This window comes from Electrophorus electricus, chromosome 13 (genome assembly GCF_041902795.1).
Source record: "Electrophorus electricus isolate QZ-2024a chromosome 13, ASM4190279v1, whole genome shotgun sequence".
In the NCBI taxonomy this organism is placed as follows: domain Eukaryota; kingdom Metazoa; phylum Chordata; class Actinopteri; order Gymnotiformes; family Gymnotidae; genus Electrophorus; species Electrophorus electricus.
The window spans coordinates 12,985,393-12,997,607 of record NC_137509.1 but is presented as its reverse complement, the minus strand read 5'-3'; the positions used below and the strand labels follow the sequence as shown (position 1 = coordinate 12,997,607).

Sequence of the window (12,215 nt, the reverse complement as noted above, 5' to 3'; positions counted from 1 at the left end):
ATTTGGTTGGTAAACATCTCAGAGTTGTGCTCATATCTCCTCAATAAACACTTTAACCAAGCAACAAACTGGCACCACTGTTCAAAAAGGGAACAGCTCCTCATCAAAGTGTGAAATGTCTCTCTTGTGGGGCCTTACAAGACACAGCAGTGCTAACAGACTGAGTTAAAAATAGAAGCCACAAGCACTTAAAGCCTTTGATTCCCCTGTTGACCACTGAGCATGGGTTGTTAAGAGTGCCAGAACAAATATTTTGTGTATTGAGGCTAGCAAAGGAGGCCTGGCACAGGGGGCACTGACTAGACAGAACTCTGCTGTGTTTATATGGTTTTGAGCTTGTCTAGCAATGGATTGGAGTCTTTAATTACCTAACACTCTACATGTTGCGGTTAACAGATGCTTCACTTTAGCAATATAACCTTACCAGTGTGGAGCAAGGTATGGTATTTTCATTAACCATTCTCTTACTATAAAAAAATGGATGTAAATTCAGAGCTCATTAACATCTCTTATTTGTACCATCAGCAGTTTGCAAAGGAAAACAGATCAAAATATTTTTTTAATGAATGAGATCCAGTAAGAGAGCACAGAGGAAAGAGTTTCTGTTGGCAGTGAGGGTGTAACCTGGGGCTAAGCGAATGAGGGCCTTAGTTGGAACGAATACTTTATGAGTCATTAATGCAGCCATGTGTCATTGGACCCCTGAGTAATGGGGGAGTCTGGTGATTACAGAAGGAGTGTCTAATTATCTTACTTTGGAAAACACTTGGAACAACTTGATGGCAAGACAGAATCACTGTGCTGTATCTGTTTTACTTCCCAGACCCTCAAACTGATTTTCCATGTGTGTATGTGTGCACATATGTATACTGATCTGTCTGATATTTACTTGCACAGCTGATGAAGGACCTTTGTCTGTTTATTTGCTCCTCTACACATCTAACAGGTTACATATCTAACCTGGAATATTTTTTATATATGTAAGAGAGACCTTTGCTTGTTTTATAAGTTTATAAGTGCACTTTATTGTCCACAGTGTTTGCAAGAACAAGAATCCGTTCGATAAACCATCTGCGCTCCCTTCCTAATCCCACTAGGCTATATCTTGACATAATCATGTTTCTTTCGCATCAAGGTAAGCAAGGTAAATGTCTTACATTTAGCTTAAAGTGGAAAAGTTCAACCTTTTAATGTTGCTTCCTGTACCTATAAACTGACATTTCACTTTAAAACATAAACATAAGGCAGACATGGTTCACCTCTCCTAACATTTTCATGTGTTTGCAACTAGGGTTTCACATAATTACTCAACTCAGCACTGTTTTGCCATAATGTGTACTGATAAACCTGTCAAATCATCTAAAGACTGGTTTCATCGTGATTCTGTTTTTGAATCCCCTCTGAGAGGGGATGACTTTACAAGAATTAAATTAATCTAAAAGGCAGTTATGAAAATGAGAGTTGAAGGAATACTCAGAACACAAAATATCTGACTGGCCTTACTACTTCAGATTATTTTTGCACCAATGCATTTTGTCATTATATATCATTTTTTACATTACTTTCTTTGTTGTTCCACAGCTCCAGTGAAATTTCCATCATGTTTATTGTTTGCCTTCAGTTGCTCTCTGCAAAGTGCCCAATTGCAAGCTATTGTTTATTGCTCAAAAAACTGTTCTTGGTTCAAGCCTTTTCTGCAGTTCAGTCAGCACCCTGCATCTAGTAACCTTCAAACAAAGCCATATTATATGCACAAGATATAGTGCTCAAGTGCATATATCAGTATGTATATCAGCATTTCCACCTAATATGAATGCATATTTATGCTTCTTGCTAAATTAACATTGTGACAAGTCACTCACTTGCCACCAAAGATATTTGAAAAAGGAATAGCAATCTGGCTTGTAAAAGTTGGCTTGTACTCTACCTTGGTTCCTGGAGGGCCCTCAGGTCCCTGAAAGACAAGAAGACAGAAAAGGAGTCATAAGGCATGAAATAATACAGCTTGCTCTGCCAGCCCAGTCTTTAGAGACTATTCGCCCTGCCCAAGCAAAGTTTGCACATAGTTAAAGTAAGCCCCGAGGCCTTTTGGTTGAAACAAAAATCACAATCGAAGCCTTGTTTCAGATTTGAATGGAAAAAAGAAAAGCTGTGCTGTTCATTTAGCCTGTTCCTTTGCAGAATCAGAATTACGAACTGTAGTCTTTAATAAGATCTCATTTCTGATGATGCCCACTATCTGGGCGATTATTATTATTATTATTATTATTATTATTATTATTATTTTATTTTATTTTTTATTTTTTTGTGACAACCTTATCCTGTCCTGTTGTTGGTGCAGAATATTGTAGTTGCATGGTTCAGATATAAGATACTTATCTGCACAGAAGTCCACAACAGTAAGTGATTACTATGTCTGGCGTAAGGGGCAACTAAAGTGTTTCTTGCCCCCAATATCCTGCCCTCCAGGGGGTCCAAAGTGGGGTTGAATGGCCAGGTATGTGTGAACACTCACTAGAATATCCTCCCTGGTGATTACAACAAGAGTTCTTTCTCAGTGTGAGGACATCTTAAACCCTGCTTGAGGTCAGACAGGGTCAGAAGGCCACAGTGTAACTTGAGTCTGCATGAGGGACTTCGTCCACCTCAGAACAATCCATGAGTGACAGGACAGGACTGGGAGACAAAAGAAGTCAAGGTTCTGTCTCCCAACAGCCTTGGCCCCATGGACGTCACGGGGCCGCTGTGCTTTATCAGCCTCCCTGCTTCTCTCTCACCATGCATACGCTTGCCAAAACCAAAACAAATAAAGACTTGTGCCCCTTGTTTAACAGTACGAAACTGTCATTTGGCTCATCAGAACAGGTCTCCTGATTCCTCAGAGGATGCCTGCGCTGCCCTGCACAAGGCCATAGCATGGCATGGATCGAGAATGCCGTTATCTGTTTGACAGATCTTGGCTTGTGCAGTCTAATTGAATGTCGGCCCTGTGTTTGACCATGGCGATGAATCATGGTGTATATTGAGGACACGCTCAAGCCATACTGGATGTATCAAATTTAGCACTCCCTCTGTCCCCCCGTGTGATGGATTTCTCAGTAAATAGTGCATTAGGAGCATGAGATTGTCCATATGCCTGCCGACAGCCTGTGGTCTCTCCCTACAGACATTACATCTTGCCTACCATATATTCTACACAGGTCTTAAACCAAAGCTTTGTTCTAGCATTTACAGGATCTGTCATTGATTTAAAGAAAGAACATAAATGAGAATATAATTATAAGGCATTGATTCAAATGATAGAGAGCTATTTTCCTCTCCTCTCCTGAAAGATTGAATGGGAAAGCATGACAGACTGAATGGAAATACTGACAAAGTCACTGACATGTACCCTGACTGTGCAACTGAGTACAAATTCCTAACAACCTCTTTTGATTCTATGGAACAATAAAAAAAAATAAAAAATCCATACCCACTGTAGTCTACTCCAGTCTGAAATACTGACTAATCCAGTACTTCCTTTTGATTGAGCGGTATTATGGGGAGTAGTACAATGAGGAAACTTGGATTTATTGATGAACTGGCATTTCTAATAATTACACACATCTGTTCCTCTTTCATAGAATATTATGACTTGTATATATGCTTATCAATTTGTTTCATTAGAAATATTATATTGTGTAGTGTGTGCATGTATGTGTGTGTGTATATATATATATATACACACACACACACACTGCCTCCTGAACATGTGAAATGCACTGCAGCAAAAAAGAATGTTATTTCTCTGTTCTTTTATTTATTTATTTATTTTTTATTTTGCAAAGTTTACCAGAGGGTCAATTATTATTCAACCCCTCAAACCACCAGAATTCTGTTTGGTTCCCTCAAGTATTAAGAAGTAATTGAGGTATTAAGAACAATGAGCTTCACAATGCTTGGATTAATGTTCTGTTTTTTCCCCTCCTTTTCTGACTATAAAAGCCCCTCCCCAAACACGTGAACAGCACTCATACATGGTCAACATGGGAAAGACTAAGGAGCATTCCAAGGCCATCAGAGACAAAATTGTGGAGGATCACAAGGCTGGCAAGGGGTACAAAACCCTTTCCAAGGAGTTGAGCCGACCTGTCTCCTCCGCAGCATCATCCGGAAGTGTAAGGCTTATGGAACTTCTGTTAACCTTCCACGGCTTGGACAGCCTTTCAAAGTTTCCTCCAGTGCTGAGGCCAGGCTTGTCCGAACGGTCAAGGCTGACCCAAGGACAACAAGGAGGGAACTCCAGGAAGATCTCATGGCGGTGGGGACATTGGTTTCAATAAATAGCATAAGTAACGTTCTCTACAGCAATGGTCTCCGTTCCAGGCGAGCCCGTAAGGTACCTTTACTTTCAAAGCATCATGTCAAGGCCTGTCTAAAGTTTGCTCATGATCACTTGGAGAACTCTGAGGCAGACTGGTTCAAGGTTCTCTGGTCTGATGACACCGAGATTGAGGTCTTTGGTGCTGACCACACCCGGGGCGTTTGGCCAGAGGATCGCACTGCATACGACCCCAAGAATACCATCCTTACAGTCAAGCATGATGGTGGCAACATCATGCTGTGGGGCTGCTTCTCAGCCAAGGGCCCCAGCCATCTGGTCTGCATCCACGGGAAGATGGATAGCAAAGCCTACCTGGAGATTTTGGCCAAAAACCTCCGCTCCTCCATCATGGATTTTAAGATGGGTCGTCATTTCATCTTCCAACAGGATAACGACCCCAAGCACATGGCCAAGAAAACCAAGGCCTGGTTTAAGAGGGAAAAGATCAAGGTGTTACAGTGGCCTAGTCAGTCTCCTGACCTTAACCCAATTGAAAACTTGTGGAAGGAGCTCAAGATCAAAGTCCATAAGAGTTGCCCAAAGAACCTAGACAACTTGGAGAAGATCTGCATGGAGGAGTGGGCCGAAATTACTCCAGAGACCAGTGCCGGCCTAATCAGGTATTATAAAAAACGATTAATAGCTGTAATAGAAAACAAGGGTTGTTCCACAAAATATTAAACCTAGGGGTTGAATAATAATTTACCTTAATTTTTATGTTTAAAATGTATTATAATTTAATTGAGCAACTTGTACTTTTTGTTTGTAATATTTAGGATTCTGTTAATAAATGCTACTCTTGTTCAAAGTTTGAAGGCTCTAAATTATTTGCAATTTGTTGAATTTGCAAAATCTGCAGGGGGTTGAATACTACTTGGAGGCACTATATATATATATATATATATATATATATATATATATATATATATATATATATATATATATATATACACACACGGACACACACACACACACACACACACACACACACACACATTATTCTGTTCTTATGTCTGGTTCCTAGTTCTGCGCTCTCCTTGTGTGTGTGTGTGTGTGTGTTATCTGGTTTTGATGTTATTGGTCAGTTTTCAGTTTCAAGTATGGATTTGTCTGTGATTCTTTTTCATCATTCTACCTGCACTGACAGTGATTCCCAGAAAATGCCCAATAACTAAACACTGCACATGGGCCCTGCCTGCTGTTCATGGAAATGAAGCGTTTCACGAGCAAATGCATTACATTTAATGCATGTGTATTGTAAAACATTGTAATTATACCGGAAAAGTTCCAGTCGTTCAGTCACAAAAGTTGGAGGCACTAATAATTGATGTGATGTTGCATTCATTTGATAATTAATTCAAAGAGATATTATTTTTTAATAACTTCATTAATAAGTACGTTGTAAGTAGCATTGTCATACACTGCAAACATGATTTTGGGGGGCTGGCACATGGTTGGTCCCTTACCCAGCAGCCCAAGGACAATGTCATGTGCAGTCACTGTATCCCCCATCTGCATGCTCCTGCGCATGTAATGTCTTTTGCGTATGCCGCAAAGTTGCACGTCCCACTGACGTTCTGTATTTAATCTCCTCCCATCCCCAAGCCCCAATTGAAAACTGCGCGCAAGACTGCAAACCACCTCTGGGTAGAGGAGGGTCTCTTAATTCTCCCCAGAGCAACCGTATGGCACCGATCATTCTCCCACAGATCCTACAACTGCCCCTCTCTTTCTCCTCTTCTCTGCTGCACAAGAACCCAATCTTTATAACCAGCACCACATGTCGTGGATGTCTTTGGAAAACTGCGGTATTCGCCTGTTTGACAGTAGAATCTCTATCTGAGAACAAGAGGCATCGGCCTCCAGTGGGATGCCCTGTGTAAATAATGACCTTGGGATGTCTTCATTTTCTTCCCCGAAACCGGTTTATTTTTATAAGCGTTGTTTACAGCCACAAAGATGATCACATAACCCTTAAAGTTTACACTCTGGCCCTGATGAGTGATTAGGCAATATTGGAAGTTTGCATAAAGATACGGAAGCCCAGATACTGAGAAAGACCACGGTTCATTGTGCAGCATGCTTTCAATGAGGCTCCTATTTAATTTATGACAGCGGGGATAATTGTCTATACTTGTTGCCGTCGGTGCAGATGGATCACCTCATAATTACACTACTTCTCTGTGTTGCACTTTGTCTGTAGAGGTGGAGACTTCTGTTATTCTGAAAGTGATGTAGAGGTAATTTCCTCCTTTTTACAGTGGCTTTCTGAATGAGCATTCTCTGCTTCGCTGGATTTAGCTACTAATAACAGACAGTTCAGGTGCAACGCGTATGCATGTTATGGAATTAAATATCACATCAACCTCAGTGTTTCATTTCCTTTCTTCACATTAAAAGTGGAAATTGGAAAAGGTGAAACAAAGTTTCCATGAGAGCAAAATCTGTACCGACTGCTTATAGTTTTCCTTAAGAACATATGCATGGAAGTGACCGAAACAAACGCCTGATTACCTTTCTCCATGTGTCTCTCCTTTGCCCTTTTTCATTCCTTTCAAGAAGCCATAATGACAATGTTGTATATGGCCCATGCATCACACTTCCTTTCACACCCCTTTCACACCCCTGTGTTCTTGAGAAAATGCAGATTTCCCTTAGTGTTTGCCTTATGTTCTTTCCTCACTCTCTTGGCACTTTGATATACGACTCTATGTAATCATTTTTATTGGAGAACACATACAGAAAGCAGTATCTAGTTGCCTTTAACTGGAACAGTTTGGACATTTGTAATAAGTTTCATGTGTGAAAATTAATATTTTTAAGAAGACATCATGACATATATTGCTGTTTTGACTCAAACTGTTTTGACTCATCTAATAAATCTGATTTTAAATTTGTTGCTTTACCTGTAGGTTAGTAGATTTTTTTATAATAAGAGGCAGCATCTCTAATTAATAAATACATTAATTTCATAAATTATTTTGATTTACTGACATAAAAGGCTTTTACTTGATTGATTATTGTAAGACAGCAAAAACTCATTGAAATGGATTTTGGTTATTTTAGATTCCAGCATAGTTCAGCCGTTTTATCAGTTACAGAAAGATGTTAGGAAGAAAGTGCAGAATTTTCCCATCAAACAGCACTGCCATAATTTTGGTTGTAGAGGCTGTTAAGTCATTCTTTTTTTATGGATCATAGTAGACTTAATTAAAACACCTATTTGGTGTTATTGGCCCATTAGTATTACGTTGTATCAATTAGGGCCTTATAAATAATTGTATAGTGTTTGACCCCTGCAGTAAAGTCACAACTAAAAGTCACAGTTAACACATTTTATTGGGTAGTCAGTTCGATGTCTCATTGCTTTCTGTTTATAACTCTTCTCATTCAGTGTGTGCGTTCCTAACTGACAGTGCAGTGAGCGTTCCCACACTAAATGTGTGCTAAATGTTATGTGAGGCTTCTAACTGATATTTGTAGCTCCTGTAGCTACATAGAGAATGGTGGTTATAACACCAAGGTTAGAGATTTGATCCCCAGGAAGCAGGAATGCTCTCATACTGATGAATCTGTAAATTGCTTTGGATAAGACTGCCCTCCAAATCTTGAAAATGTTAAACTTTTTTTCATTTAGTTGATGCTTTCATCCAAAGCAACTTACAATTATGACTGAGTACAACTTGAGCAATTGAGGGTTAAGGGGTTTGCTTAGGGGCTTGAACCAGCAACCTTCTGATTACAAGTCAAGTACCTTAACCAGTGTTTCTTAGCATTGTAACACACTGCACTTGACAAGCTGCTTACCGTAGGACCGAGCTCTCCGGGGGTTCCGGTATCACCCTGCGATAGAACGAAATTCAGCATGTGTAATTCCACAAGTGCTAAATCTTTTTTTCATCATCACATTAAATGTTAAATTTGGGCTACTTTTCCCAAAAGCATCTTAACAGAGAAATCGCTTCATTTGTTAGCGTGAGAACCTCTTTGAATATCATTACTCTACGATCATCACTCTACTTAAACTTTCTGGACTGGCTCTTATTAAGACTTGGATATGAGAGCTTTGCCATGATCTCTACATTGCAAAAGTGAAAACGAACATAACAATCTTACAACATTATTTTAACCTATTAATTGGAAAGTCTAAAAACAATATAGGTTAATGCTCTAGCCTGGAGCGAAACTGAAAAACATCACAAAATATTTTTAGCACTCTTGCCACAAGTCTGGGGAAAGTAGCAGAAATCACGTTGGGGCAATATGAAGGTTTTATGATGATACATAATTGATCTGTTTTCTGATTTTCTTTCCCCCTTTTATCTTTCTCAGGTCATATATAAATTAACACACAGTGCCACTGACAGCATTGGAAAGTGAAAGCAATTGCTATCAGTCGCCACAGCATAGACAGATTTCTGGAAGCAGAGGTGCGTCTGAGCCATGGGGTTGACTTCCTGCTGTGGTTTATGGCATGTTCTTTTCACCACACCTCTTCTTTCCCCAGAGTTTTCAGCTGTTCATTTTCTCAGGAGTAAATGCAAACATTGACCACTCACCGGTAGGCCTGGAGCTCCCCTGGGTCCATCCTTCCCTGTGTCCCCTGGGGGCCCCCTGGGGCCAGGGGGACCTGGAGGCCCAGGAGGTCCTGGGGGTCCCGCTTGACCCTGATCACCCTGAGGAACAAATAAGGCAGGGATATTAAGATGAAGTTAGAGTATCAGACAGCATTTTGCCTGAACAGAGCAAACTCTAGTTAAAGAATGAAAGGACAATGAAACTAGCTATCCTAGAGAATGTAGCAGGAGCTTTTGTCTCAATCAACATTACCAGAGTAAAAAGCTATGGATATGATTTTATCCCTCTGTTTGAATCCACTGATTTATGAGCATGGAGTATAGCTCTTCTTTTAAAATCTCCTGTTGGAATCTCAACGCTTAATGGCCTTTAATTACTTCCAGTTTTCCATCCAATTTGGCTTGCGTTGAAGACATAAAATTCTGTCAAATTACAACAGTATTCAGGAGCTACATGGACTGTGCAACTTGCATTACAACTGACTCTCTTTATTACGTGGCTTGCTGTGTTTTAGTTGCAGACTCCCTAGTTTTGCATTTGAGACAAATGCGCACAATTCTTCATGGTTTTACACAAATGTGACGGAGAACAGTCATTCTCTCTTTTTTTCTGTTATTAAAGTAAACTATAGCCCTATTAATTATTTCTTTAGTAGACAGTCTATAACAAATCTGAAATAAATGAGCCTTTAATAGTGGCAGAACACCACTACGAGCTCAGAATGACTGTTGTTCACTGCAGCCTGAGGATTGGCAGTGAGAACTGAGAGCATGGAGAAGAAGAGGAAGGCCAGGAGAAGAAGCCTGGTGGAGTGGAGATGGAGAGAGACCGGAGTGAGGTCAGGCACTACCTTAATGAGCCGGCGCTTAATGAGCTGCTGGTCAGCAGAAAGAAAGCCATGATTGATCTTAGGGAAGACCATCTGAGGCAGGTGTGTGAGGTCAAGAGGTCGGAGGTCAGAGGTGAGAGAAGTTGGAGAGGAGAGAGTTGCATGAGGTCCCAGAAGAAGGAGAAAGTTGGGGGTGGGGGGGAAAAAGCATAAAAATAGATTAGATCAAGTGGCGGAGTCAGAGGCACCGACTCCGTGCCCCCATGCATGGGTAGAAATCCACACTTTTCCGTGATGGTGGCTTCGGAACTCTGGACTCTGTTCGGATGCCACCTCAGGAGTGCTGGGACACCCACTTGAAGATTGCTGGCCCAAGGAAAAATGTCTATTTCTGCTCATTGAAAGCACTGTCATCACAGTAATGCTTAGTGCCAAGACAGACCCCAGGAGCTGCACACACTGAGTGCCATATTTCTTTTTGCTCAGATATTATTTATATATCTTAAGGAGCTGCATGTAATTACAAGGTGACAAATGATTTCAGTTAGGTTTAAATATTTCACACATTCTGCCACTTTCGAATTACATTTTAGATTCATGTTTTTAATGAAATGAAAATCATTATTTAAAAAAGATTTATGTTTACAATGAAATTTCAATTATTATATAAAAAAAGATTTATGTAGGTGTTGAAAGTAAAGTGAAAGGAGAATTTCAAACCACGGCCATCTCTTTGAAAAATCTTTTGCCACTTCATCATTTATTGTTCCATTTCAAATGTTTTTCACATTCATGGTCACTGTCCAGACAGTATCATTGTTAGAAAGTCCAAGTCCTGTTTCTAGTTAATTGCACATTACTGCTCTCCATTTAGTAAAGGCAGCCAACATCGATGTCTTGCTCTTCCTGCACCCCTGGCATCACAGAATACGCAGAAATGAACCTCATTTTTAACTGGGGCTGCTGGAAGCTGCAGGGCATAATGGCAATTGATTGGACTTGATTAAGCCTCCACTGTGGTGCCTCAGTCATTTTCTGGTACCAGGGGAGTGAGAATGCGCTGAGGGTGTATGTCATCTTAGTGTGTGCGCCATGGAGTCTGCCTGAGCAACTAGGCCATTCCAAACAAACCTTCACAGTCAGGATCTGATTGCTGTGCAAAGCGGCCAGGGTGGGAGGACCAGGAAGCCCCTGGGGATAGAATGGCACAATACAAACACAACCACACAACATGACAAATGCAATCTGAGCATGCACACCACTGGACTACCCGAGTACCCTCCACCGAGTACTTTACATGGCGTTTCATATAAACTGCAAGAACGGCAGTTCACACACAATGCCCATGCAACCAGCTGAGCTGTGTTCAAACCAGAATGTCTTGTTAAATGCTGAACAAGACATCTGGTGTAATCTCAGTAGTTCACAGAGGTTGGTGGTCTACTTTTGTGCTCCTGTTCAGTATGCCAAATATGTCACTGTTAAAACTTCTTAAGTTGGTTTGGCAAACACCTGTCAATTTAGAACAAAAGGATTTGTCATTGGAAATGGCTAATGGTGGAAATGGTCTCTAATTTTTCGCAATGCAATAAAATCTGTAATTCTAACTACAGTAAAATGTTTGCTTTAAAGTAAACCCCAATACGACCTGAAACTCTAGTCCAAAAAGATTATTCCAAGAATTAGTCAAGCACTGATTTTTAAATACTTGCCATAAACATGAAGAAATACCATGAATATAGGATATTCCATCCTACCATGTTTGGGAAATGATTTATATCTCACGGCTCATTTAATAGATGGAAGCTTAGGAAACCTTACGTTCTCTTGTTTCAGCGCTTAAGTGAAGAAGATACACTTTCAAACAAAATTACAGTAACTCCAGATGATGGGCCAATATTACTTGACATGTTGCTAATAACCACAGAAATCTTCAGAATAAAAAGGGGAGCAGGCATATGAAGATCAACGTGCGAACGGTTGAAGAGAGCCCTCTTCACAGGCCGCTTGAATTATGTTGTACTCCAATGAAGCCTGACAGACTGCTGCCTCCCTGCCTTATTCTGTTAGTTTTATGATAGGCTTGATCAATTTGCTTGGAGACAGTGAGACTTAGCCCTGATCCTATTACCTTTTACAAGATGCCTGTGGCTAATATAAGCTGGCTGCATGTTACATTTGCTTGGCCCCGGTCTTACATCGACAACCTCACTGCAGCTATCCATGTGTTACAGTAATGTCCTCGAGCAGGGGTTGGGGGGTGGGTGGTATGTGGGAATGATGTCCAGCATAACTCAACTGGAGTTTTATCCCTCTGCACGTAGAAAGATGCCTCTCTAGTCCAGCTTCAGACTACAGCAGTGAGACTTCGTGTAGTCTTTACTGTTTCACTGGATACAGGTACAATAGTGAAAATGTCACAGTAGCTGTTTAAAAATACTAGTT

At 40.5% G+C, this 12,215-nt stretch overlaps 1 protein-coding gene across 1 annotated transcript in view; it reads right to left on the bottom strand.

Moving 5' to 3' along the window:
• The window catches only part of col25a1 (collagen type XXV alpha 1 chain), a 136,359-nt gene that overhangs the window by 35,057 nt on the left and 89,087 nt on the right, over window positions 1–12,215 (bottom strand). Inside the window, exons 7-10 of the mRNA XM_081694881.1 lie at window positions 9,792–9,863; window positions 8,923–9,039; window positions 8,171–8,206; window positions 1,928–1,954 (exon numbers count right to left, since the gene is read on the bottom strand). Coding sequence (XP_081551007.1) covers window positions 1,928–1,954; window positions 8,171–8,206; window positions 8,923–9,039; window positions 9,792–9,863 — 252 coding nt within the window. The remainder of the gene's footprint in view (window positions 1–1,927; window positions 1,955–8,170; window positions 8,207–8,922; window positions 9,040–9,791; window positions 9,864–12,215) is intronic.